Source organism: Chelmon rostratus, chromosome 10 (assembly GCF_017976325.1).
Source record: "Chelmon rostratus isolate fCheRos1 chromosome 10, fCheRos1.pri, whole genome shotgun sequence".
Lineage (NCBI taxonomy): Eukaryota > Metazoa > Chordata > Actinopteri > Chaetodontiformes > Chaetodontidae > Chelmon > Chelmon rostratus.
The window spans coordinates 7,494,409-7,522,273 of NC_055667.1; the positions used below are offsets into that span (position 1 = coordinate 7,494,409).

At 42.1% G+C, this 27,865-nt stretch overlaps 1 protein-coding gene across 1 annotated transcript; it reads left to right on the forward strand.

Moving 5' to 3' along the window:
• The first annotated feature begins 81 nt into the window (after nt 1–81).
• tti1 (TELO2 interacting protein 1) lies at nt 82–22,200 on the forward strand. The gene is made up of 14 exons (XM_041946246.1): nt 82–204; nt 851–1,590; nt 3,364–3,701; nt 3,805–4,060; nt 4,846–5,023; nt 5,316–5,608; nt 7,789–8,205; nt 9,151–9,310; nt 9,490–9,657; nt 9,808–9,959; nt 10,587–10,727; nt 11,510–11,714; nt 19,177–19,264; nt 21,335–22,200. The coding sequence occupies exons 2-14, from the start codon at nt 865–867 to the stop codon at nt 21,546–21,548; spliced, it is 3,336 nt and encodes a 1,111-aa protein (XP_041802180.1). The 5' UTR covers nt 82–204; nt 851–864; the 3' UTR covers nt 21,549–22,200.
• Nucleotides 22,201–27,865: the final 5,665 nt, after the last annotated feature.

Below are 27,865 nucleotides of genomic sequence, written 5' to 3' on the forward strand. Positions count from 1 at the left end.
ATTTTGAAGATACATCGCCAAATCCGGAAGTCTTATTTTTGTTCTGCGTCAAACATGTGCGTCGCGGATTAGTGGCGTCACATGCAGCGACAGTCCAGTAACTACATCAGTGTGTGATGTTACAACTTTTCTGTGTAAAATAAAACCTCTTCAATGGGCTTATTATTGCCCTTAGCGGGTCCCCTTGATACTGCTAATGTGAAGGTAGGCTAACGTTACCTTTTTGCTAGCGTTAGTACCGCAGCGCAGCCTCAGCAGCATGCTGGAAGCTATCAGCTAACCTAATAGCTTACAACTATGCTGTAGGTGTTCTGCTGTCACTGCATAAACATGATAATGTTATGTATCTGTTTCTTAACGTGAATAGTTTGACCTCTGTCACAGTGGGCAAAACAGCAGTGCACATGCAGTAGCTAACTTAATGCTGGTTGGTAAAACAACTAAATCATGAATGTCAGGGCAGAGTCTCAGGCATCAAACATCATGACCACAACCACCGATAATGCTGACATGCAGTAAAGTAGTAAACTAACATGGCCTTCCTCCTTCAACGTTGCTAACATTTATGAGGCAGCAGGGATAAAGCAGCTCTGGTTTAATTTTATACCTCATTATCAAGTAATGGCCAGAGGGTAATGGCCATGTCCACAGAGGCGAGTGGAAACTTTCAGATATGATACAGTTTATTTTCTTGACCGCTGGCCAGTTTGACCAATTCGTTAGTGGACATACAGTTGAGTTTTAAGATACATTCAGTTCAGTTTCTTACAACAGTGCTTGAAAAGTCATGTATTTTCTTTGTATAATTCTCACATCTCCCATTTCTCTTTCTGTCCCATCTCATTAAAAGTGACCCCTGCTATCATGCCTCCAGCCATGGCTCAGATCAGTGATCCAAAGATTGCATTTGCATATCTGCGCCCAGCCTGTGTCCTGCTCACCCGAGAGCCAACTGTGAACAATGTGGAGACACTGAGTGCCCAGTTGAAGGAAGTCAATGATGCCACATTGCAGCAGCTCCAAGAGTATGTCCTCTTCCCTCTTCGCTTTGTCCTTAAAGTCCCCGGGCCCAAGAAGGACAAACTGGTGCAAACTGTGGTTGAGGCCATGAGTCACGTCCTGGAGAACACTTGTGTCCAGAGCTGGGACACCCTCCAAGGCCTCCTGTCAGAGCTTTGTCTGTGCCTGTGCTCTCCAGCCGATCCTGGGAAACCTGCAGATACATCGGAGGAGCTGAAATCGGCTGTGCTGAGGTGCCTGGATGCTCTGCTTCATGCTGCTTACGGTGATATTATCTTTAAACTCTTTGAACCCATCATGCTGCCAGGACTTGGAGCTGCCATATCGCTGCTGTTGGCTTTAGGAGAGAAGGCGAAATCTCGAGATATACAGGCAGCAGCACTGAAGTGCCTCCAGGCTTTGACTCTGCAGTGTGACTGCACTCAGGAGCACATATCCCCGTCCTCAGAGGAGAGACGCGCTATAGGCAGAACCATGTCTTCATTTTTGCCTGGGATCACTGTGGTTGGAGCCAGGATCATAACAGGAGATCTGAGACAAGGCCATGCAGTCACAGTCAGAGCCATCAAGGTACCATATCTCTGTGTTAAGTGTTATAGCTATCCATTGTGTAATTGGTGATGTTTCTGAGCTTTTAATCTGTACTTATCCTTTATTAGACTGTGCTGCAAAACAAATGACAGCTACAACTGAGGATTATTCTAAGAGCTGCAACAATTAAAATCTGAATCTGATTCTTGGCAAAGCATGTGTGCATGTACAATCAATTTGACTCTGGTTTTACATTGCACTCAGTGTACTTGCATAGGAAAATGACATACAAGACAAAAAAAACCCCAAAACACTGAACATAAGTTAAGTAGTGCAAAAATATAAAATAACAATACAAATAGATATAAAGAACAATGAGACAATTAATCTATGCAGTGAAATATTAAATGACAATATGCAAGTAATTATGTTGAAAGTGAGAGTGAATGATGAAGGTACTGTGCATTAATGAGTTATAAATGGCCAGTCAGTGGATGTTTTGGTGTCAGAAAGTCAGTGACACTGTATGACTCACCTATCGTCAAGGTGACAGCTCGTGGGAAGAAACTGTTTTTGTGTGTGGTTGTTTTGTTCAGGTTGTGTCCTGGATGTTAGGGGGGTGTAGTGATGTTGCCTGCCAGTTCCATGTCAAACTGGATTATTTCTGTGTAGAACTGGACCAGCAGCTGTTGTGGCAGGTTAAACTTCCTGAGCTGATGAAGAAAGTACATCCTCTGTTGGTGATTGAAGTTATGTTCGAAGTCCACCTTGGGTCGATGACCGTTGTGTCATCTGCAAACTGCAGGAGTTTAACAGACGGGTCCCCTGAGGTGCAGTCATTGGTGGGGGGAGAAGGGAGGAGAGCACACATCCCTGAGGGGCTCTAGTGCTGATGGTCCAGGTGCTGGATGTGATTTTCCCCAGCCTCGCCAGTTGCTTCCTGTCAGTCAGGAAGTTTGTTATCCATTTCTGGGATGACTGTGATGAAAGTCAAGCTGTAGTCCACAAACAAGATCCTCGCATATGTCTTGGGTGGTCGAGGTGCTTCAGTTCCTTGTTGACTGAGTCCTCCACTGACCTGTTTGCCTGGTCGGCAAATTGCAATAGGTCCAGCAGGGAGCCTGTATGTCTTTCAGCTGAGTCAGCACCAGTCTTACCATTTTTATGACCACTGACATCAGGGCCATGGGTCTGTAGTCATTTAATCCTGAGATGGGGGATTTTATTGGAGTTATTATGGAGCATTTGAAGCACGAGGAAACTTCACACAGCTCCAGGAGAGAGGGAGAGGTGAGAGGGGAGCCGGGGGGAGTAGATGTGAGCCCATCAAACCTGCAGTAGAATGTATTCAGGTTGTTGGCCAATTAGTCACTTTGTCTGTCGTTAAAGAATTAATCTGGAACTATTTTGATATGTAATTGAATGTTAGTTTAAGTCAGCTTTCAAGTAAATATACCATATTAACTTATTTATAGTTTAGGGTATAAAATGTCAGAGAATAGTGACAACTGTCCGTTGTATATTTCTGGGACTCAGGTTGACATCTTCAAATTGCTTCTGTTGTCGGAATCTACAGTCAAAAACTTTGTAAGAAAAAACTTCTGAATGAAAAGCTTCTCTTTGTTTTGGTCCAACATGGTAGGATAATGTGTGTTGAAGGAGCTGGCAAACTAACACAAAGAACATGTGTCTGTCCTTGTTTTCACCAAAGTAAGAAAAATGTGATTATATCCTCCAGAAGCGATGTAGTGATTTGTGTGTGTGTGTGTTTATGCCACACAATCATCTCTTTCCACTCTTATTGTCATTCAGGTGTGGTCCAGGACTGTGGGGCTTGTCATGGAAGATGCCCAGCTTCAGGCTAGTGAGCCTTGCACGACTCCCTCTGCAGACCTGGGGAGAATCGGACAGCTGGTGGTCCATCGGACACAAGACTGGGTGAAGAGCACCGTGGAGAAACTGTCTGTGCTCCTGAAGAAGATCATCTCCTGCACCTCGGCTCATCAGCACTGGAAGGTTAGACTAGAGATGGTGGAGATGGATGACCACCTGCTGGCCAGGTGCAGCCAGACACTGGGAGAGTGTGTGGGACTGCTACTGGAAGCTCTGGTGGGAGCAGTCAATGATGAGGAGCCCAGAGTCAGAAACAGGTGTGATTTGATTGACGTTTTTGGGAGAAAAAGACTAAAACCCAGACTAGCTGATAACAAGATGTTTAATGAGCCTTCTCTCCCGTCCTTTTCTCTCCTGCAGGTGTGAAGTCGCTCTCAGAGAGGTATCACAGAGGAATCAGAGCAGCAGCGGTGCTCAGACCTTCACTGACGTGCTTTCAGAGAATCTCCACTCTTTGGCCACCTCCATGCCCAGACTGATGAGGACCTCCGATGACCAGAAGAAGCTGTTTGTCCTCAACGTGTTTCTGGGTTATTTAAAGGTCCTGGGGCCAAAGGTCTCCGTGGTGCTAAACTCAGCTGCACACCTCGAGAGGATTTCCAAAGCCTTGATGCAGGTAGTGTTAGCTGTATCAGATTATACTTTATGTGATTAGGTGAAAAATGCCTTCCTTCATGATCATTGTTAATCAAATTAAGTCAGTTTTTTATCCAGTATTAAGATCTAGTGGATTTACATTTATATGTGGCGCGTGTGGGTAGTCCATGTACATGCCAGCTGAGTCGATATCATGAACTTTATCACAGTTTAATATAGCCTGAGTTTAGCTTTAACTCTTCAGTTCACCACCAAGAACTATTTACGTTCAGCTGAACGTGCATTATACAAAGATTCTTTGCTGTAATTTATAATGTCACTATAATAATTTTAAATATTCCTGTAGTATTTCTGTCATCCGTTTTGCATTTATACCTGACTTTACCCACACCATAGTTTCCATTTGTCATATAGTGCCTCTGCTGCATTATCAGCTGTTACTGCCACTGTGAAACTAGAGGCTTTATCTCTCCTCGTGCTAGTTTAGTATCACAAACATTTAATACATTGTTGTAGGTTAAAAAAAAAAAAAAAAATTTGGGGCACCTCAAGTCAAAATTTCTATTCCCATGAATGACTAAGTGAGAAGAAGGTCACCTGATTTCCATATAGCATAAAGTTAAAGGTGACACATTTCTTTGATATTTCAAGCGAGATTACATTTTTTTCCCCATCATTTGCAGTGAGACTCCTTATGAAGTCAGACTGTGCCTGCTTTCTGGTCTACCATGACACCAAACTTAAACCACAGTCTGGAGGAGTCACAATTAATCTTAAATCACCTAAATCTATATGCCTTTACAGGTGCTGGAGCTGGATGTGATGGATGTTCGCATTGTGGAAGAAAGGAGTTACACTGCCACCATGGAGACGAGCTCAGGCCCTCATGATTCTGACAGTACTCACGTACAGAGGAAGCATTTTCTCTACTTCACAGATGAGAAGATCTTCTGTGTGCTCATGGAGATCTGTCGAACACTGGGTATGACAGCTGTTTGATATTAACTTGATATGCTGTATCAAAACAATCTGCAGTACGTTTTTTATCCTTCTGAATACATAACAGCACTTTGTGTCTGTGCCAAATTCATTCAAAAGAAATAAAAAGTTATAAAAATCAAAGTAGGATATTAGGCATTAGCCAGTTTTTGAAGGCTGACACCTCATGGATTAAAGCTGGCCACATTTTATGCCTATATTTTTACACTTGACATTTTGTTTGACAGCTTTCTCCCAAAAATATAACAAGTAACTTTCCCTCTTCCTGTCTTTAGGTTACTATGGCAACATTTACCTGCTGACAGATCACTTCCTGGATCTGTACCAACAGTCTTCAGCATACAGGAAGCAGGCTGCCATGGTGCTAAATGAGATTGTCAGGGGTGCTGCAGGCATAGCTGTAGCAACAGAAGGTCAAGGTTTAGAGAGTCAGGTTCGGGGACTCTCTGCCACCCAGGAAGACCTGAAAGGGGCAGTGGTGTCTGTGATGGAGGAATACACCAGTCTGCAGAACTGGCACTTGATAACTGTCAGTGAGGAGACAGAGAGAGACCGACAGGACCAACAGGTGAGGACAGTTTCGGTGATTCATTTATTTAAGACTGATACCACTCTCATCAAGCCGCAGCTATCAGGTGATTAGCTTAGCATAAACACAAGAAGCAGGGGCAACAGCTAGCCTGACTTTGTCCAAAGGTAAGAAAATCTGCTTACCAGCACCTCTCAAACTCATTAGTTGATGCTTTGTATCTGTTTTGTTTCATCCATACAAAAATCAAAATGTAAAAATAAAAATATGTAGTTCTTACACTGACCTACATGCACCAAACTATTAATATGGCCGACTAAATTATAAATCCTACTATGGCGAAAGGATGACCCGTCCTACTCTGCCTCTGATTGGCTACCACTTGATGCCTTCGTTGGTCGGCTTGGTTAGATTTAGGAATGAGGAGTGATAATTGGTAAGGGTTATGTTAAGAATGTCAGGGTAGGTCAATCAGAGGCAGAGTGCAGAGAACAAAGTCCATGAAATCACTGCAGGTGAATGTTTTTACTTTTGGACAGGGCCAGGTGAGCCATTTCCCCCTGTTTCCAATGTTTATGCTAAGCTAAGCTAACAGCCTGCTGGCTTTAACTTTGTGTTTGGCGTATAGGCACAAGAGTGGTATCAGTCACCTAATGTTACTGTTGTCAAGAAAGCAAATAAGTGCATTTGCCCTTTAGGTCGAACTACTCCTTAATGTCCTTCAGTAGGTTCAAATTTAATTAGGCGAGGATTGTTTTATGGTCCATGAGTATTGCATCATTGTCAGCTAAATTCACTCTGTGTGAACGTCATAGATTATCCCTGTCTTCGTGGAATGATGTTCTAAATGACAAAGTGATATCTTTGATTTCAAAATTTTACATTTAGTATTCAGTGAAACTTTCTAATCAAGCGTGATATTAGACTGCTGAGCGCACACACACAACTCTCTCTGCATTTAAATTTGATCATGGTCAGATTACTTCCTTCCAAACAAAGCACTCCAGGCTGCACTGAGAAAGTTATCCATACTTTGCTCACAATATGGCCTTGGACTGATTGCTGTGCGCTCTAATGCCTGAACAGACTGAGCAGAGAGGAAGGGGGGGGGGGACTGCTCCAGAGTTTCAAATATCTGCTCAAAACTTTCAAGGCTGGATTATTGAGCTGACAGGAAGAAAAAATATCTCAGGGCCTTGGAGGCCTGAAAACATTGGCAGCACTGTGCTAGTTTGTAGATAAACTTGCACTTTCTCTTTGTCAGCTAAAATGTGTGCCTATGGAGGAACACCACCACATGAAAAGCATTCTAGGCGCAGAAATAGACAGGGAAGGTAAAGACTGCTGTGAAGTCCTCCCTCAAGTCAAATTAGTCACATTCAGAAATGGAATAAGGGATAAATATGAACACGGCTGAAACTGCAGGCTGTATATGCTGACATCAGTGTTGACGGATCATTTTATATGAACAGTTAGCACAGCCACTGTCTTTACTCTGTACTGATACTGCAGGGTGGCAGCTCGTTACTGATGGCTGATGTGAGCTACAATCATTCTTGACAGACAAACAGTCTTTTATGAGTTGTGGGCTTGAACAGCCATTGGTGGTCAATGATGGATTGTTGTTCTGATCCAGCCAAATTAAAGGTACCCTGTGGAGTTTTGCGTAAATTCTAATACTGCTCTCTCAAAAACATTGCTCCACAGCGCTACCAGTGGTCAAAAACTCCACAGGGTACCTTTAAGATTCTTGGAAGAAATATTCTCCTTGGTACTTTATCCCTCACCTTACAATTAGCAAACAGCGCCACACAAGAAATTGGAAACATTGTCTTCTAAACTAAACTTTAAATTACAGTAGGAGAGCTCAGAAGCCATTTCTTCATTAAAGTATTGACATGAGTCTATGCCTCTGTCTGCAGACCTTCCTCACGACAGATTTATAGAAATTAGTCTTACTTGGTGGAGCTCTACCTGACGGAGCAGGAGGTACATGTGACCCACAGTGCACCTGCTCCCCACCTCTACAACTTTGTTGTTTTTCCCCTTATAAAAACAAAATGCCCCCTCGCTGTCAGCTCATGTTTTAAAATGTAATCTTGTCATTGTTATACAGTATTGACCTTTTTATGTCTATACAATTAAACACTATTGAACTGTAGAGGAAAAACTGTATGATGCATGCGGATGACCCAGTTTGTCTTTTGTCTTTTCTGTAGCTGCTCAGCCCATCCAGACTCCTGTCCATATCCAACAGTAATGCCAGCAGCACTGATGCAAACTGTCTTCAAGTCATTCCTTCTTCATCTGGCTCCTCGTCAGCCTCGTCGTCCACACCCACAATCCACCAGCTCAACAGCAACATCTGGCAGCTGTGTATCCAACTGGAGGGCGTTGCCTGCTTCGCTCAGGCCCTGGGGCGTGACTTTCGTCCCTTGTTGATGACATCGCTGTACCCCGTAATGGAGAAAGCTGGGGAGGAGACGCTGCTCGTCAGCCAGGCAGCGCTGGCCTCCATGTGGGACATCAGTATGGCCTGTGGCTACACCTCCCTGAAGGAGCTGATCAATGAGAACTCAGACTACCTGCTCAATGACATATCACTTAACCTGCAGAGGCTCAGCCAGCATCCACAGGTAAAACCTGACACAGTTTGGCATGTTGATACAATGCACAGTAATGCACAGTAGCACTAGACAAGCAGGGTGAATAAGAAGAAGAAAACAGAGCAGCATTTGTTTAGGAGAATTTCAGAAAACAAGTGTTGTGTGCAGGAAGAGGAATTCATTTGTTTGAGGCAGGAAGATCTCATCACCATTTTAAAGGTGAAAGATATTAAGTAAGTGGACTGAATGAAAATACACGTAGCAATTTCATGAGCAAATATGGTTGACACGAATGAATAGAAGATAAATGGATAACAGTTATGCTAATTACTGTTTATCTTTTTTGTTTAATTAAACAAATTGCCATCTTAAGTTCTCAGAGCGTCAATCCTTACATTTGCCAGTCAATATTTGTTATATTTTTCTTGATAAATTGATTGATTGATAAATGAATAAAGTGGCCTAATAAGTGCTAACAATATACACAGTGACAGTCAGTTTATATAATGAAATACAATGAAATCATACACATACTCATAGGGTACTCAGAGGTGGGACATGACCCAGAGTAACAGTTAGTATGGGAAACTTAAAAAATGTACTTATTGCTTTTGAATAAACTTTATTAAAAAGAAAAATGAAAAGGGATAGTGTCTTATAGTATGTTATTTCTCTGCGCTGAATGTTTTGCCTGGGGTTTACATCCGCATGTAATAATCTGAGTGTCATCTGTTGTCTTTCCACTGGTCTGAACTGTCAAAGCACCGTTCCCTCTTTTTAGCGCAGTGTGATTGGCTGCTGTCAAACTGATTCAAATTATATCTGTTGTCAGGAAAATAAAGAGTCGATTAACTGCACACGTCACAAGTGTTAAAGTTGAGTCTGGTCTAGTGTAAAGTCGTACCGTGAATGGGTTTATGTGGGTTTGCTGGGCCCTGAACATGTATTTCATCATGTTGTCATCTTGTTGGCCAGGCTCCACGGGTGTTGACAGTGATGTTAACTCACTCAGACTGCAGCCTGCTGCCTCTGGTTGGCGACATCGTTCAGGATGTGCTGATGGCTCTGGATCTCAGCTACGACCACACAGCTGCTCTTTTCTGCTCTGTGCTACACGCGCTCATGAAGGCACTGGGTGAGATTTCAAAACTGATGTGAACTCGTGAGCTTTTTCACCTGCACAAGGATAGAATTTTTTATTGAAAATACAGACTAGTTGCTCATTGTTGGCATGAATGTGGCAAGAAAAGGATCTTGCGTATTACCACTCACTGTGTTACTAACCTAACCTTTTCTTCTTCTGTTTCCTTTTAGCGAGGTGGTTTCCCTCCGGTTGTGAAAGGACCAGCAAATCTGCCAGACCGAAGCAGACCTCCACGGCCAAAGAAGTCCTCAATATCCGCCAATTCCTGCTGGATCATCGCAAACAGAAAGAGCTGGCAGAGGGCATTGGAATAGAGGAGGACGACAATGAAGACTTAGGTAATGCAGTCAGGGGTCTGGGGAGCTGGGTTGCAGTGACAGAAAAGATAGTATGAATGAAAGTATTAAGTGTTAAATATAAGAGCCAACAACGACATTGGGTGTTTACTGAGTTGAACAGTCATACATTGTCCATCTGACCATCTCCAGAAGTCCCTCCTCCCACAGAATGTGAGGATGTTGAAGATCTTGTTGGTCCTGATGTGAAAGAAGAGCTTCCCTCCCACCTCAGCATCACTAAAGACGTTATGGAGCGCTGCATTCATCTGCTGTCTGACCCCAGTCTCAAGCTCCGGCTCAAGGTACTGTCTGCAGTGTGATGTAGCGTGAAGGGGAGGGTTGGTTTTGATTGTTCACCACTTCACAGGAACCCTTTTTAAATGAATGATGGCTTTGTGTTGGTGTGACAAACTTCATAGCCACACGAGATACCGTCATGAAGATCCACTTGAGAACTGACTGTTGTGTTGTTTAAAATACAGCTATAGAAACGTCTGTAAAGTTTGATATTTACAACGCACACATTAGCTAGCACAGCTCCGTGTCACCTGTCTCCACAGAGTCCTAAGTAGAGCACAAAGAGAAGCTGGGTCTGTAGTTTTAGGTCAGTCACAGCTTTACAGTCTTGTCTAAAACTAAAAGGAATTCATACTGTAGGGAACGAGTGTAACCGGTGAATCTTTTTGCAGCCAGTTCCATATTTGTTAAAAAGGCTTTGATGGTTAAATAACCACATTATATTTAGCGAAGAAGTTGACATTGCACAAGAGAAGAGTCCACAGCCATGCTAGCAGCTCTGCGAGGCTGTACTTTAGCGGTGCTTTGAGTTAAATGCTAACACCAGCATGCACAACATTCTCACAATGACAGTGCTAACATGCTGATTTTTAGCAGTTATAGTTTACCATATCCACCCTCTTTTTCCTAAGGTTTTGGACGTGCTGGAGCTATGTGTGTGTGTACTGAGTGAGAAGGAAAATGAATTGCTGCCTATGGCCCATCGCTGCTGGCCCGCCCTCCTCCAGAGACTCACAACTGATGACCCTTTAGCGGTCCTCAGAGCCTTCAGGGTACGTACAACAAGTCTTTCCCTGAAGGTCTGCAGGAGCATCGTTCATTTAATGGGTTAGTGGATCATGTAGTAACATCTGCAGCTGGATGAAAAAGTGCACAAAAAGCCTTTAAAATAACTGTTTAGTTTAATGTTTTATTACATTGTCAGGATCAAATCACTTTATGTCATTGTGTGTGGCAGCTGAACAGACCTGACTACATTTCCGACAAGATTTAAATAGCATTTTGTGTTACATCAGTTTTGCAAGCATTTGCCTAATGAATCAATCAGAGGTAGTGATTTGGTGGTATGGTGTCAGTTCATTGTGAAATGACAACAGTGATTACTTTTGGCAGGTTTGTCATCCTGTAAAACACTAAAAAAAACAAACATCATAAACATTATTAAATGAACGATTTCAAGGAATCAGAGCAGATGAAAATGGCCATCTACCATGTTCCCTGATGAATGAAGATCACACTTGTTTCTGATATCTCAAAGTACATGTGCCATAATGTCAATCTAAATTAGTCTACTTGTCAAAACTTGTCAAATCTTGAGTTGGACTATTTTTAGGTCTTTTTTTTCCATATTTTCCCTGATGAATTGAGAAAATCGACATATTAGCTTGTTAATTTTGTGACAGCAATATGGCAGCTTGTATAAATGCTTTAGTTACATATCACACAGCGGATAATACAGCTTCATTAGTCTGATTTTTGAATGAAGTACACACTACCAGGACATTTTAGCACATTTTGCTGCTTATGTGCATTACATGCTGAGTCTCTCTGCCAGGTGCTGTGTACGCTAGGTGAGACATGTGGCGACTTCCTGAGGAGGAGGGTTTCTAAAGAGATTCTGCCCAAGCTGAGCTCCTCTCTGGCACGACAGGCTCCGATCAGCGCCAAGGCCGGACCCGTCTACACACACACCCTGGCTTACAAACTGCAGCTGGCTGTACTGCAGGGCCTGGGCTCACTGTGCCAGAGGCTGGACCTGGGTAAGAGAATAGTAACACACACACACATACAGGTTTCCTGAGACACAACATAGATTTCTGCCCTATATTCAGTAGAATACAATGCAAAGACAAGATATTTAATATTCAAACAGATGAACTTTGTTTTTTGTGACTATAAACTCATTCTGAATTTGGGCACATTATGAAGACCTTCATTTTCTCCCAAATGGACAGGCGGTGTGCAGTAAACTGGTCTTAAGTATGACGTTTGACACACACACTCACACACACACACACACACACACACACACACACACACACACACACACACACACACACACACACAGTTTAACAGGGATCAGACATTCAGTTATCCTTGACATTGCCTTCAGCGAACTCAGAGACTTTTCACCACCAGAGGGCAGTCTTGTATAACACTGACAACTAGGCAGGGGTAACATGTACCTTATTCTCTTGCTTTGTTTTATTATGAAAACCTGAATATATGATCCAGTGTTGCTTCTTAAGAATTTGGTTGTGAAAACTCCAGAGGCAGTGCATCTGTTTTCCAATACATTACATAAAGTTTATTTTTGGTGTGTGTCGATCTCATGTATTTGGGACGGGCTACAATAACAGCTGCGAGCAACTGTTCTCCCACAAACACCATTTCACCACAATCAAGCAAGAGCCGCTGCTGAATCTGCACAGCAATCATCGAATCAAGAAAGCAGGACGCTTAACCGATTAGCTCGAAAATGCATTGTTTTTCAGAGTTGTGTATTTTGCGCTTGGCATCGCTTCAGTATCATAACTGAAAATGTTCATCCAAAGTGGCCTGGGGGCTCAGTGCCAGTGTGTTGCCAATGATGTAATTATGAGCCGCTTGTCTAATTTTTCATCAACCATTATGTTCGTTAAGCAGTGACGTTGTTTTGCGAGCACACCGGGTTCATTGCTCCAATTTTCCATCAACACTTCAGGGGAAGCACAGCGCTTCTAACTGAAGCAAGAGAATGTTAATGCAGCGTGGGACCTCTTCTCACCTCTATTTCGGTGTCTTTACTTATGCATGCAGGTTTAAGTGGATAAGTGGTTTTTCAAAGCATGCACTGAAAATAACGTGCTCATCACCTACAGTAAGAAGTGATGGTTGCAATCAGCAGTAAAATTTACAGACAAAATGGTCTTTTCATTAATTAAGTGGTAATCATAATCAGTTCTACATCCCAAGGACAGTGAGTATGCAAGAACCGGTTGGTTGGGTTGAAGCAGCGATAAATCTGTGCGTAGAGATTTAGAACAGCTCGGAGGGCTCATTAGTTTTGTTTTTGAAATTTAAAAAAAAAATCTTTTTTAAGTCCTGATTTAAAAAAATCTGGATCACAATCTGGTTTTATGATTTGTGGCGCAGCCGTTAAGTTTCTCTAAAGACTTGGGATTTGATTTCGTAGTGGGGTCTCCAGTCTGGTCAGGAAACCTCGCACATGTTGCACCTTCCCGCTGAGGCTCATCACGGATGGATGAGGAGTTAGTGGCTGGTGACACCATGTGTCACAGAGGTAGCACGGCTGTCTGCAGCGCCAACGCTAGATTTAGCAGTGACAGGACTGCAGTCCATGGGGAATTCCAGAGGAGGCATGATTGGGGAAACATGTTGGAAATTGAGATTCTTAGAGAAGTGTGATTTCAAAAATGCCATTTACAGTGTTCCATGAAAACCTGTGAGACCTGTATATAGAGGCAGAAAAATATTCAGACACTGTGCATTCAGCATCAGTCTCCTAACCTATTATATTGTTCTATTAGAAAATAATGAATAAACCCACACTGAGTTCGCATGCACAAGATGCATACTGCCCAGCGGTGTGAAAAACTGTTAGTGATGCTGGATTGTCCTTGGATTGTTCTGTGAAGTCAGTGTCAGTGTCTGTACAGTTACTGGTGTGTGGTTTGGGCTGGTTTAACAACGAGATGACCCAGCAGCGGTGAGGAAGAGGTGGTATTTGGTGTTAGACGCGAATATTGGTGGCAAAGGCAATCTCTGGGATAAATCCTCATCTGGGGGGCAGAAGTGGTGGCGGTAAGCCTTTGCACTCCAACCGTTCACCACACAGTGTTCTTCAGTCAGTGTCGGTATTTTCACTCATCGAGCTTCGAAAGTGAGGTTCAAAGAAAAGGTGAGAAAAGCCATCAAGCGTGCCAGCAGAGAGGCCATCTGTACCCGGCTCCATTAATAGAGGAAATGTGAGAAAATGTGGCTGTTTGATTAGATGAAGTCAGATCGAGTGGCACGTTCCTCTTTAGCCCTGCTGCACATTGGAAACAAGTAAAGAACATGTTTAAGTTAAATCACTGTTTTAAGTACACACACTCACCTGAAAGGTTGTGTAACCATAGCAACGGGCCAGTCTTGCAGCAGTAATTTCAATTTAAGGCTTATTCTGAGAGTTCAAAACATTGAACACCTAGAAGGGCACTGTGAGAGCGCAGACCTCCACCAAGGCCAGTAGTCTGCTCTTCTATGATATGCAAATCTGCAACCACTGCAACCTCTATATATGCCCGCATGTGCTTCCAAAACTAACAGAGCTGTGTCATAATATGGTTTCACCTAGCTGAGGCCTCATTACCTCAGCTGTGGATTTATTATGTACTTTTAAATATTTATTTAAATAGTTGATATACATTTGTGAAAACCAGAAAACACTTTCTGATCATGTTCAAATGCACAAATATCAAATATTTAGACTGAAATAACATCGTGAGCATGACAGCTTGTTATCAAAGACAGATGCTACGAACAACTGTGTTCACAAGGAAGAAATTTATACTTGAGCAAATCAATTTGCATATAGAAAAAACCTTATTACACAAACCGGTATGATTTAGTAACTTTATATATAGCAGATGATGAAATAGTTGTTGTATTTGCCATGTAGTGATTTTGATCTGCTCCAAAATTTAAATGCTTCTTCATTGGCCCGTGCTACACCCTTCCACCAAGATTCATGAACATTGGGACAGTTTTTTTTTTTTCAGACAAACAAACAAACAAACAATGTATCAAATGATTAGTGAGACAACATTGTTTTCATTTCAAAAAAAGAACTTACAAAGAAATATTATTACTGCCTGAAGTCTGGACTCGCTAACAAACCCCTGTGTTTGATGGTGTAGTCTCAGTCAGCTCGTTGGGAGCAGCAGCTTTGGCTGTTGGTGTCCATCAGTTTCTGCATTTCTACCCTTGTTTGCCTCTTTTATTTGTTTTTTGTTGTCCGCCCCACTAGAGGCAAAAAATAAACCTAACTCTGCAGCCACAGTTACACCATTAGGGATGTAATGATACATTCAGCTCACAGTTTGGTTTGATATGCCAGGCTGGATTTTCCTCTCGATATGAACACAGTATTTCAAACAAACAGAAGAAAAAAAGCAGCAAATTATATGATCGCGGACACAAGCTGTGAGCTTTAACGTGTGGTTTTGCTGGTCTTAAATGTAAGTCAGTGTTCTCTCACAGCAACCTCCAAAGCAAAATGTTATCGGTCTCTCAGCTGCCAGTCGTCGGATAGAAGGCGTCATTGTGTCGCTGTGGTTACCGCCCACTGAGCCCTCGTTCTTGCCGCTGCCACCAAAAGCATGTAACCGTCAACCCTAATGAAAAAACTTCAAATTGTGTCTGTTGAATGGCATAATAGCTCTGTGGTCACATTAAGCCAAATGAACAATTACATCGTTTTCAATTAACTGAACATGATGTATTAGTTAGTGTAATAGACCACAGATAACGAGATTTTGTGTCACAGAGTTTTTGGCTCTTTACATTCTCATGAACTGGTTTGGTTTAGTGATTGGACCTTTTGAGAAATTCCTCTTTGTTTTTGTCCATCTTTATATTCCTCTCCACAAGTCTTTGGTGCACCAACAAGAATGTCAGGATGCCCTTCCTCTGTCTGTCTACTGATGTCTGGTTTCTGTTACGTCTTTATAAGAGCTGCACAGTTTCTCAACACCTGAATGTGTAGCTGGCTCTGCCTTATTGCCTTTTAAATGGTGTTTTGGTCTAGAAATCATAATGAAAAGAATCTATTCCAAGTGGAAGCATATATAATGTCACTATACAATGAAAATATTGCTCATGGTAAAAATCATCATTAGCAGTTATGATGCAGCTGTAACATGCTGCATTTCTTTCTGCCTTCCCTTCCCGTATGTTCTCGCTATTCTTTCTTTCTGTAAAGCACGTGTGATTAAAGGAGTGGAAATGTGCTCTTGCCAAGTTTAGGTTCAGTCCATCTTAACCACTCTTCATGTGATTGGAGAGAATAAATTCTCTATCTACGTGTCCCATTTGATTAAATGCATTTAACGCACATGTAGCAGAATACTCGGCCGAACTTGCACTGTTTTCCTTCCTCTGTTGAATCCTGCTGCAGGGGACTTTACATGTTGGGCAGCATTATGAGTTGAGATAAGTGGAACTAGGCCACCATGTAACACCAAAATCGAACAGAGACATTTTAACTTGTCATAGCTGGATAAGGCAGTAGCTTTAGACACATGTCCCCTGTCTGGAAATGGTGCAAACCAGCTTGGTTCAAACATGCAAACACTACCACAGGTGTGTATCGCAGCGATGTGCACCTGATGTTTAGCATTTGGCAGATGACGCGGTACGGCAAGTGTTCGTGGTTCTCTGCTGCTGCAGTCCATCCACTCCAAGGTTACACATGATGCTCTTTTGCATAGCTCTGCTGTAATGTGGGGCTGTTGCTCTCCTGACAGCTTGACCCTGTCTGGCCATTCTCCTCTGACCTCTCTCATTAACAAGGCACCTTCGCCCACAGAGCTGCCGCTCACAGTGTTTGTTGTTTTCACACTAGTCTCTGTAAACTCAATGGACTGTTGTGTGTGAAAACCACAAGATATCAGCAGTTTCTGAGCTGTTTAAACCATCCCCTGTGGCACCAACAATCACCCACACTCAAAGTCACTTTATTCCATTTCTTACCCATTGTAGCGTTAAGTCTGGACATACCTGCATGCTTTAATGCTTTCAGTTACTGCCACATCATTGGCTGATTACATATTTGCATTAACGAGTTAATGTACATGTGTACCTCATTGTGGGCAAACATAGGCAAAATATGATGCTGCGCTTGGATCATGTCTTCAATGTGACAGTAAAATTCAGTCCGTCTTCTCGTCTCCGGTATGGGCAGGGTTCTTATCTCAGTTGTGAGCTGTGCAGGTCTGGTTGAAAAATTAAGCTGTTTGAAATTCATGACTTTAGTACCAAAAATTCCTGCAAAATAAACTGCACACAGAACACTTCCTGCTCTATGATGTGATTTAGGAATGTGCTAAAATGGGACTAATAAGTCTCCATCTAATATATCTAATCTGATTTAAAAATGTTATTACTTACTTTTAAGGCGTTAAACAGTCTCACTATGAAACATATTTCTGTTGACCTGGTTTGTGCCCTCTCGACCATTAAGATCTGTGGATAGAGCTGCTGTGTGTGACCAAGGCTGATTGGGCTTCTGCTCTTAGAGCCCCGACACTGTGGAACTCTCTGCCTCCTGAACTCAGACACACTAAGCCTCTGGCTTCTTTAAATCTCTTCTAAAAACTGCTCTTTGTGTGAATGCCTTTGGAAATGTTTGATGTAGCTTTTATTTATACTGTTTTTATCCCTATTTATTTGATCTTATTCCGTTTTTAATCTATTGTCTTTACTTCCTCTGTGCTCATGTCCTTGTCCCTTGTCCTCACTATATAAGCCGTATCTGGTTTTCTTTTTTCTTTTGTAAAGCACATTACAACATAAGAAAAGTGCTATATTAATACAGTTTTATTATTATTATTAAAGGATTTTCTTCTTCTCTTGCATTTGGTGATTTTGGCAGACGTGGTGCATCGTACACCAAAAGGTTGCCTCGTTCAGTATGTAGTATGTAGTAGTAAAGAGTGTAACAGCAACCTCCACCCATTGCATGACCACAAGAGACTGCAAAAAGACAACTGCAGTAACATTACTTCCTCACTTCCAATGTTTTATTTACAACCCTCATATGACTGGAGCGTCACCAAGTAAAAAATGTGTATTTTCATTCACCTTAAAGAAGAAACTCTAGTCCATCCTTTTAAGATCCTTGTGCTTGATTTTTCTCGCCTGTGCCTGACGCTGTCCTCCATATCAGACCGAGAGGGATTTGGAGTTGGAGATGGAGAGAATGTGAACGAGCAGGAGAGAAACAGTCAGTGGCTGCGGCTTTACTCATGTGAATACCGATTTGGCTACAGCTTACCTCTGGGACGCCTGCAGCAAGCCAATTACCAAGCCTCAGTCACAGAGAGAGAAAGACAGAAACACAGATTGACTGAAGCAAATAATGCATTTCAGCCCCGGTGCTAGCTTCAGCTCCAATTTCACCCTGTTATTCATTTACCACAAAATCTAACAGCACCTGACCCTCTCCTCTCAAGAATTTCTCACTTCTCTGCTTCCCACCAAGCACCTTGATTCCACAAAAGACTACAGGCTATGAGTGCAGCACCAGAAAGGGAGGAAGAAAAAAGATAAAAGCGGTTGCTAAATAATCCCATTTAACTCTGAAATGTGCACTGCTGCTTTTATTCTTGACACACAGCGAGCAGGCCCGGTTCAAGCCGAGTGTGGGTTGAATTGGCAAATAGAGTAAGCAGAGAGGGAGAGAGACGTGTTTTGAAATGAGGCTTGAAAGGCAGCCCAGTTTGCAGCTTAGGGAATCGCTAAATGTCTGCTGGGAAAGATGGAGAGAGGGAAAGTGCGCGAGATAGGAAGAGGAGATGAAAGTGTGGCAAGAAGTCAAGTGGGTGGAAGGAGCAGGTGCTGGCAAGATTATGAAAGGTGCAGTTAAAGAAGAGGTGGAAAGAGAATGAAGGCAGGGGGATCAGTGTGCATTAAACTTGAAGGGAAGGAAGACGAGGTGGCCCTTTTCATACACATCCACTCGTCAGAAGGGGGAAACGTTGAAGTGTGTGGATTCCAGAGAGGTGGAAACAGCCTACTGTGAAATTTTTCCTCAGCCATCTCAGCAGTTTCTCTCAGCTCATTAGGCGTTAGAAAAGGTAAAGTCCAGACATGATCCATTTCTTTTTCCCCCTCTTTCATCTTCTTCACTTCCTCTTTCATCCCTCTTCCTCATCCCCATCCAATCCACCATGTTCCCAAGCTCTGCCGTATGCCCGTGATCACATGAGTTTTTGATCAAGTGGATTTTAGGAAACAGCAAAGAAAGTTGATACTGATACCTGCCACTTGATTCCTGATAGTTTTCTATTTTTCTTTAGATTTTTGTTGGCTCATGAAACCTGTTAGTGTTCTGGGCTTGATCCAAATATGTGATTTGTTTTAATAACCACCTGACTGAAATTCTTCTATTCGTATCTAATCTCTCGTATCAGCCCAGTCAAATAAATTTGCATGTGATTTATGATTTGGTTTCCTCAGGGGAGGCAGACCTGGATGCTGTTTGCGAGGCTAGCCTGCCCTACCTGAGCTGTAGACAGCCCATCAGACTGCAAGAGGCCAGCCTAAGGTGAGCCCTTATCATCCATATTAAGCTAATATTGTATTTTACTACTTACTTCATTACAGTTAGTTGCTTGTTTTGTCACTGAATAGGATTTTATATAAAGAACAATTAATTATTATGTTGTGTTCTTATAAATGAAATTACTCAACAGTATAAGAAGTTAAAATTAGCTTCACCTCAGCTAGTCCCACTTCAAAACAAAACTTGTGCATTTGCCGTATTTCAAAACAAAAGAATTGTGTGTATCCTTCAGGCCCAATAAATGTGTGGAATGCATTTCCTTCCTCAATTAAAATGAATTAAATTATTTAAAAACTCCACATGATACCTTTAAGGCATCAGTAATAATACAACAGTAAAATAATGAAACAGCATGGAAAGGACTATTCTGCATAATGAGTATTTTTGCTTGAGTTCAGTTGCTTCAAGTCCGTTGGACATGTAATACTCAGATGTCGTATGTGCATTAAAAGAGTTATTGGGTGCTATAATCGTTCCTAACTTGCAGTGGCGAGATCTCTACCTAATGCAGCTACACTGTAAAAGGTGAGGATCAAAATCCGCAGTCCCCGTTTCATGTAAAAACACATTCCCTAATCAAAATTTACAAAAAAAAGACTCCATAAAAAAGGCTTTATTTCTATTTGAGTTTTTAAGGTATTTCTGTAATATTTTAGTGTTTGTGCAGATTTATACATGTGTTTCAATTTCTAATTTCAAATTAAAATTTCTTACTTTAACATTAAGTTTAAAGTCTTACTGAAAAAATTTAATAACCTTGTTAAAATGTATAATCTCCCAGTATATTAATTTACAGATTACAACCATTATTTAGCTGTCAATAAACATAATTTGCTTTTAATTTAATTACACATAATGATGAAAAAACAACAAAAACCTTAAAAATAATACAATATATTTCTGTGAAATATGGGTGCATGGGCACATTAGGAAGTCCTGTTCAATACTGTAAACTTTAAAAAAAAAAAACAAACATAACATAAATTGAATTGACCTTTGACTTTGTCTTTCAAAGCTGTATTAGTCCATATGCTGGACATTCAAACTGAGCCGTCCCAATGAAATGCCAGTATTGTTATGGTCACTTTAAGGGCCACATGACACGATGAATCAAGACATAACAGCAACATCCACTCTGACTCAACCCGCATGTCCATCCCTCTTGCGGACCGGTCCCTCGCGGGCCCTCCAGCCACACCGTGACATGTGTGATGCATCCAGTCTGTCTGTCAGAGTGCTGGGCTGTTAGAGAGTGAACTGCACAACCACACCTGGCTTCAGACCTCACTTCTTGCCACGGATTTAGTTTGATTTTAGAAATTCAGAGTGCTTCTATGAAAGCACTTAAATTTACACGCATTTAACTATTATCATGTTTAACTGTGTGTAAGCCGGTGCTATACTGTATATTAAAAATACATACATCACATACCGTAGTGTAAGTGTTGTAAAGGACACAGAGAAAAGTTTTATACTTGGAATTGTTCAGTAAATCATTCTTTATTAGACCTGCCGTATATAAGCGTGTGGGAAACAACATACACACCATAAATATAAAGAAAAGAGTGTCAGTTACAGTGTGTTTGCAAACACCATGCAAGCGTCAAGTGTTAGAGATGGCCTTGGATGGTAAACACGAGCCCGTGAGAGCTTGTTTGGATTAAATATCTGAATCTCCAAACTAATTGGTGTTCAGTGTAGTGGAGGTAAAAGACCAATATTTGGCTTCCAGAATCTCGTGATGTAGAAGTATAAAGTGGCATGAAATGGAAACACTTAAGTATCGTACAAGAGTAGCTGCATTCCACAACTGCTTTCATTGGTGGAGGTAATACGAACAACCTGAAGGTAAAAGACGGTGTTGAGTTAATGAGCTTATAGTCAAACTGTAGGACTGTGCAGTGAAGCCTGTGAACCTGCTGCGTCGCGCTCAGTCTGTCACTGTGGATTACAGGACGATGTTTTTTTCCCGAAACATAGATATTATACACCTTAGCAAAATACAGCCCAGAGCTAATCCTCTTCCTGTGTATCTTTCACTCCTCTCCGCAGCGTTTTCCGACACTTAATCCAGGTGGATCCGGATGCCTTCTGGTTTACTCTGAATGAGCTGCACTGCCTGTCCCCCTACATCCCGCCCCACCCCGACCTCCAGCCCGTACAGCTGAGCGGCATGGGTCGACCGAGAGACGAGTACTCGGACAACGTGCTGAAGCTGCTGAGGGAGGAGTTTGGCGCCGCCGCTGAGACAGAGCTAATAAGCTAGTGACTGATGTGATTGACTCGCCTCTCAAATGGACAGCTTATTGAACCACTGGCTCCAGCGAGTCAGTGGATTGAAAGAAAATCTCACAATTGTGCCAAAAGCAGCGATCTGATATGGTTGTGATAACCTTCATGCTGTACATGGCTCTGATTAGCAGCGAGGTACAAAAGGAGTATGTCACTGAAGCATCTGCACTGCTGTTCACTCTGCCGCTGCAGGTGTAGAAACCAGGACCCCTTCTGACACGTCTTCTGCATCAGGAGACATGCAGTGACAGAGTTTTTCATTTCATGTGAAGGCACTGACGTACACTCTATGCAAATGTAATGTTTGCGATTCCTTTTTATGTTATTTCTTTATTTTCTTAAGAAATGCCTTATTCCTCACCTCCTGGCTGGTTTGAATTATTCAGCCTGTAGTTTCAGGGTAGTTCTGAACAAGTGGGGCTTTAATACAGATGAACTTGATGGCTGTTGTTGACCCAGATGTGGAATTTTTTCATGACCCTGAAACATTCATAATGAAAATAATCGCCAAAATACTGTAATATTAAAACATATTTTTTATTATCATGCGTCATTGCAATGAAACCTCACGGTGTTCATCACTCGAGAACAGGGATGGATTTCTTAATCTGTGCGTCACTGGTACATACAGACCTGATCAAAATCTTAAGACCAGTTGAAAAATAGCTAGAATTTTCCTTTTGCACATTTGGATCTTGATGAGGTTTTAAGTAGAGCTACAATATGCAAAAGTAAGAAGGGGGGGGGGTGTAACAAAAAGCACTTTGAAAAAACAATTTATTGAAAACAACAAGTAAACTGAAATAGGCTGTATATCAGCTGATCAAAAGTTTAAAGCCACAGGCTATAAAAGCCAAAATCTGCTCAAAGTTCTCATTTTCTGTCAGGCATTCATGTGGTCATGCCCTCCTGATGGCTAAAGCTAAGAAGCTTTCTCTTCCTGAACATGGTCGCATCGTCGAGCTGCATAAGCAAGGCCTCTCGTATCGTGCCATTGCTGCTGAGGTTGGACGCAGTAAGACAGTCATTCTAAATGTTTTGAAAGGTCCTGATCATTATGGAACAAAGAAGTCAAGGGGTAGACCCAAAAAAATTACACCTGCGCTGAGACGGAGGATCCGATTGGCTGTCCGTCAATACACAGGGCGGTCCTCGACCCAAATTAAGGCCCTTATAGGTGCCGACTGCAGCACAATAACCGTCAGATGGCATCTGTGGGAAAAGGGTTTCAAAAACAAAAAACAAATTCAAAGACCTCGTCTCCTTCAATGCCACAAAACTGCCCGTTTAGATTTTGCCGGGGAGCGTCAAACATGGGACAATGAAAGGTGGAAAAAAGTTTTATTCTCTGATGAGAAAATTTAACCTTGACAGTCCAGATGGCTTTGTACGTTACTGGCATGACAAGGAGATCCCACCTGAGATGTTTTCTACCCGGCACAGTGGAGGGGGGTCCATCATGATCTGGGGTGCTTTTTCATTCAGTGGAACACTGGAGCTTCAGCATGCCCAAATGAATTTTTGAAGTGATTAACAAGAAAGGTGGAGCTACTCATTACTGAGTACTACTGAGAAAATGTTTTGTTCTGGTTTGGAGAGTTTTTTGTAATTTTTTGAGTGATGGTCTTAAACTTTTGATCAGCTGATAAACAGCCTATTTCAGTTTACTTGTTGTTTTCAATAAATTGTTTTTTCAAAGTGCTTTTTGTCACACTCCCCCTTCTTGCTTATGCATATTGTAGCTCTACTTAAAACCTCATTAAGATCCAAATGTGCAAAAGGAAAATTCTAGCTATTTTTCAACTGGTCTTAAGATTTTGATCAGGTCTGTATCCTGCTGCACTCAGGGTTCAAATGTGTGGTCAGACTGGTAATCGTTTTACTTCAGTCTTTGGAGGGGAATTTCACTAATTTTACACATCAAAGTGTGTTTACAGGTCCTGGGGAGTACAACTGCATGTGGAAAAAAGTGGAAGGAGGGAGCTGTGTGAAGTCTGACAAATTGCCCTCAGTGATGTCACTTGAGTCCTTATCAGTTGGGTTCTGAACATGTGCTGTTAGAAAGAAGTGAGTTTATAAGTTTCGCAGCTGGAAGCTACATTAACTGTTACCAGCATAACAGCCAGATCTCAAACCAAACTTTTGCTAGTTGTGTTGCATTTTGGGTAATGAATGCACCAAGTTTTGACCAGGAAGAAGAATGCTTGCTATTAAAAAGATTCTCTTTTAACAAAAGTTTATTCTGCGGATCAAAAGGTGGTTGGTGCAGGCTGTAGTATCTACTGATAATAATCTATATTTTTCCATTTTGTCAGCAAATCCCATGAAGAGAAACCAGAAATTAATTGACCCTACGAACAAGGATTTTTTGTGTATCCAAAGCCTGATACACAGGAACTTATTCCTCTATGCCAGAGACTCTCCAAAAACTATTAAAAACGCATCAAGGAGCCACACTGTTGCACTGGCTGGCGTGTTCATTACAGTCAACGTTTGGCTCTTTAGTTTATTCCGTGAGTCAATTCCACTCACACCGTGTTTGCTGCCATAAATACACTGTAGAAAACAGGAAAAATAGGCCATAATTTCCTTCAGAATACAGTGCCCAGTTGGTTTTGGAAATCATTTTGCCTTTATTAAAAATGTAATTACATATTTGTGACCTGTTTTACATGACATCTTCAGTAGAAACCAAGGGGGCGTGGGGTTAAGTGCCACAAACTGAGCAGGGGAGTCCATAAGTTTTGAAAGATGCATTTGGTTTTGGTCTAGGGTTGGTCAATATGGCCCAAAACAATATCGCCATTTTTCAGGGTATTACTACGATGATGATCAGGGATCCACATAGCTTCTGTTTGAATTTTTTTCATATTCCGTTATATATTTTCCCAAATTCAGAGTTTTCCATTGTTGCATAATTTAAGCACATCTTGTCATCAGAGAGTCAAATCATCTGTTGGATAAATACAGTTTCAGCAATTCAATAATAAAATATTCAAAATGTAATGAATATCAATGAATTTGATGTAACACAACATCAAATCAGTAATCTGTATGATTATTTTTCATCTTACGGATGTTCTGCAGGGCCGCCTCTATGTGCAGCTTGAACACAGCAGGTAAGTGGCTCTCACAGAGGCTGCTCCCTCCCTTAATGCTCCTCCTTCTTAATAATGCTTGACCACCAATGGACTCAGCTTTTGCACTTTTTCCGGCCGAGCATTTGACTCCATGCCTACAGCCACAAAGTCGACGAACGTCTGCTGATGTCGTTGCACTTCTGAAAGTTAGAGAGAGGCAGCGTGCTGGCAGGAGCTCATCACACTTCAATTGACGGACCTCTTCAACATGACCGCGTGAGTGTGACAAAAAATACAGCAGCATGGTTTTTACGTGTTCATTCAGCTCAACCTCTGTGAAATTTATGCTTATAATAGCAGGGGGGGAAACTTGTGATTTTTATAAATTCCATCCACATTTTGTCAGTGTCTGTGAAATTCTTTTGTGTGTTTCACAGATCATTCTGTTACTATCAAATTCTACTATTCTGTCCATGTGTTCTGGACTGCAGAGATCAGAGGGCCGTACTCTTTCAGTCAGGTACTCAGGTGAGTACCAGCAGATGGTGTTTGGTATTCACTCCACATATAGTCTGGTCTTAATAAACGCAGTCTTCCTCCCTGTCCTCATTGGTGTCTCCCTCACTGTCCTCTGCCTCAGCATCCTGCATGGTAAATGATGAAGATGCCCCTCCCAGGCCCTGGTAGAGCCTCAGATCAGCCGTCTCCATCTCCACAGGTGGAGCCGGATAGGGGTCACGTGTCTCTGTGGTCATCTCTGACAGGTCACAGCACATGTTGGAGCCACTTTTCAGACGGAAGTCTTCTGCTCTTGTTCCGTTTGACGTTTCATAGGTGACAGAACACCAAAGTTGTCTCACAGTTTATTCCTTCAGCGGGTCAAATTTGTTGACAAGAAATGTGTGTACATGAGAAGTGTGTATTGATGAGCAATGACAGTTGCTGCCTGGAACGCAAAGGCATGCTTTGACATTTCTGATTTTTGTCTTGCATGTGTACCTGCATGCCAGATATGTGCACTCCTGATAATGACATTCTTGACGACATGACAAAATACGGAGCACAGACCGAGGGAAGCTGTGCTGAGCCGGTGTGGTTCGTCTGCTTGGTCTAGAACTCACACCAGCTGCTGAGCTCCCCTCACAGGAGTTTGGCTCTTCTAATACTCAAGCTGGTGCTTCTGCTTGAGGTGGTGGAATAAGTTTGTTGTGTTGCCTGCTTTTATTGTTACACTCTTTTTACATGCAGTATTACTGTGGTTTGTCGCACGTCTGATCTTTCGTAATCAAACCACTGAAGTCGCTCCCCTTTTTGGATCTGACTCCTCCACTGCGGAGCTGGTAGCAATGTTATGTTCCCTTTCAGCCATGCTTGTTGAAGTGTGACATCAGTCTGAATGTTGACATTATCATGATATAATTTTTTTTCATGGTTTTAAAGTATACCGATGTGATGTGGCACAAAGCAGACTTTTAATGGAATTTTCTTACAATAAGGAAAACACAGAAAGGAACCAGACTCGTATTGTATAAGAGGACTGTTGCAGGTGTAGCTATACGAAGGGTGGAGGAATACCCTCACTAACCTTTCAGCTACCCTGCCTCCCACATCACCTCCTGTCAGCAGAAATCTCAGCTTGAAAGGGACAGGGGGCACCAGGTCCCGTACTTATGGGGGAATTGAACGCCTCATGACAGGGATACTGGCCAATCTGTCATTGTACCTGTTATCACTGAGAGCCCTGAAGAGGTGTAGAGATGTTTAAAACGAAGGAAACAGGAAGCCTTCTCCACTATCACATCACCTCGCTGATGGGAGGACCTGGACCTCATCACTCCATAATGAATGTATGAGCCTTTCAGAATGGGGAAACAAGATTGCCACGTGTTTTGTATTTAGCTGGCCTGGCTTAAAGCTAGCGAGCACTGCACAGCGCCTCTTTATCTCATCCTGTGCTGCTGCTATTTATCCTGCTGCCAGTGCTGACAATAGCACCATTAGTCATCAGCAGCAATGGAAGGGGGGCTTTGGCAGCACCTATTACACACAGGCAACTGCCTAATATCGTTTCTCCTTAATGCACATGGACAGACACACACACAGAGCAGGGGCCAAAAGCTAAACCACAGCTGATGTAGAACTGAACAAACACCCACAATAACCCTTTAGATATAAATGTGCGGTGGCTGTTCAGGAGCGTCAAAATGAGATCTAAGCCTGTTGCGGCTTTTAACTTTTCACGCCTCTAAATCAACAAGAACATGACCACAGCGTCGCTGTTGTTTCATATACAATTTATTTCAGTTGATAAAGCCATACACTTAGTGTGAGACCAAACATTCTAGAAGAAATGTACATTTTCCCTCTTTTTTTTTAACCATGATCTCTTCTTTACAAAATATCAAATCAAAGTTACTTGTTGAAAAAAAGCAAAACAATCCCGCTAATCACTCCTCCCTCCACTGAAGCACCCTACCAGTCTACGAGGACTACCAACGATCACAGGAGCGCTGTAGTTCTTCTGAGGGATAATAGAGCCAGCAGTAAAGTAAAGCCCCTCACGGCCTCGGGGCACAGACTATATTTTGAGGCAGCACAAACAGCCAATTTCAGTGTTTCACTAACAACAGTTTCCTTTTCTCATCCTCACCGCTCAAGGCTTTAGCCAGTATGTTCCCCACATTCACTTTGTCCCATTTGATCCCTTCCGAGTGAAGTATTGTCCTGCGCTTCACGCAAGCGTAGAAACAAACAGATTATCATCGAGTTACAAAATTGGCAGAAATAAAATGGCCTCTCAAACCTTTTCAGACCGAGTCCTGAACTGCACAAAATAAATCCCACATTCAAGCTCATTAAAACACGGCAACACTCATGTTAGCGGCCCTGCACATACAGTACAGTAGTTTAAGAAACACTGCTTAAGTACTAAGATACATTAGGGAAAACCCTTTCTGAGCAGCTATGGAGAGAATGTGTCATTCATCTGTCTGTACAGCACTTCTGGAGAGCAGTAAAGCAACAGAAAACGGCTTTGAAACGAAAAGATCTCAGTTTGACAGGACTTCTGAAGTAGAAAAAAAAGAGATTTGGAGCAGAATGGACATTTTTTGAACTGATAAATGACTAACTAACACACTGTCTTTGTGTATGGTTGGTTGAAAAAGTTTTTAAGAAAATTACTGAACATGCACTCACTTTATTTCGTATT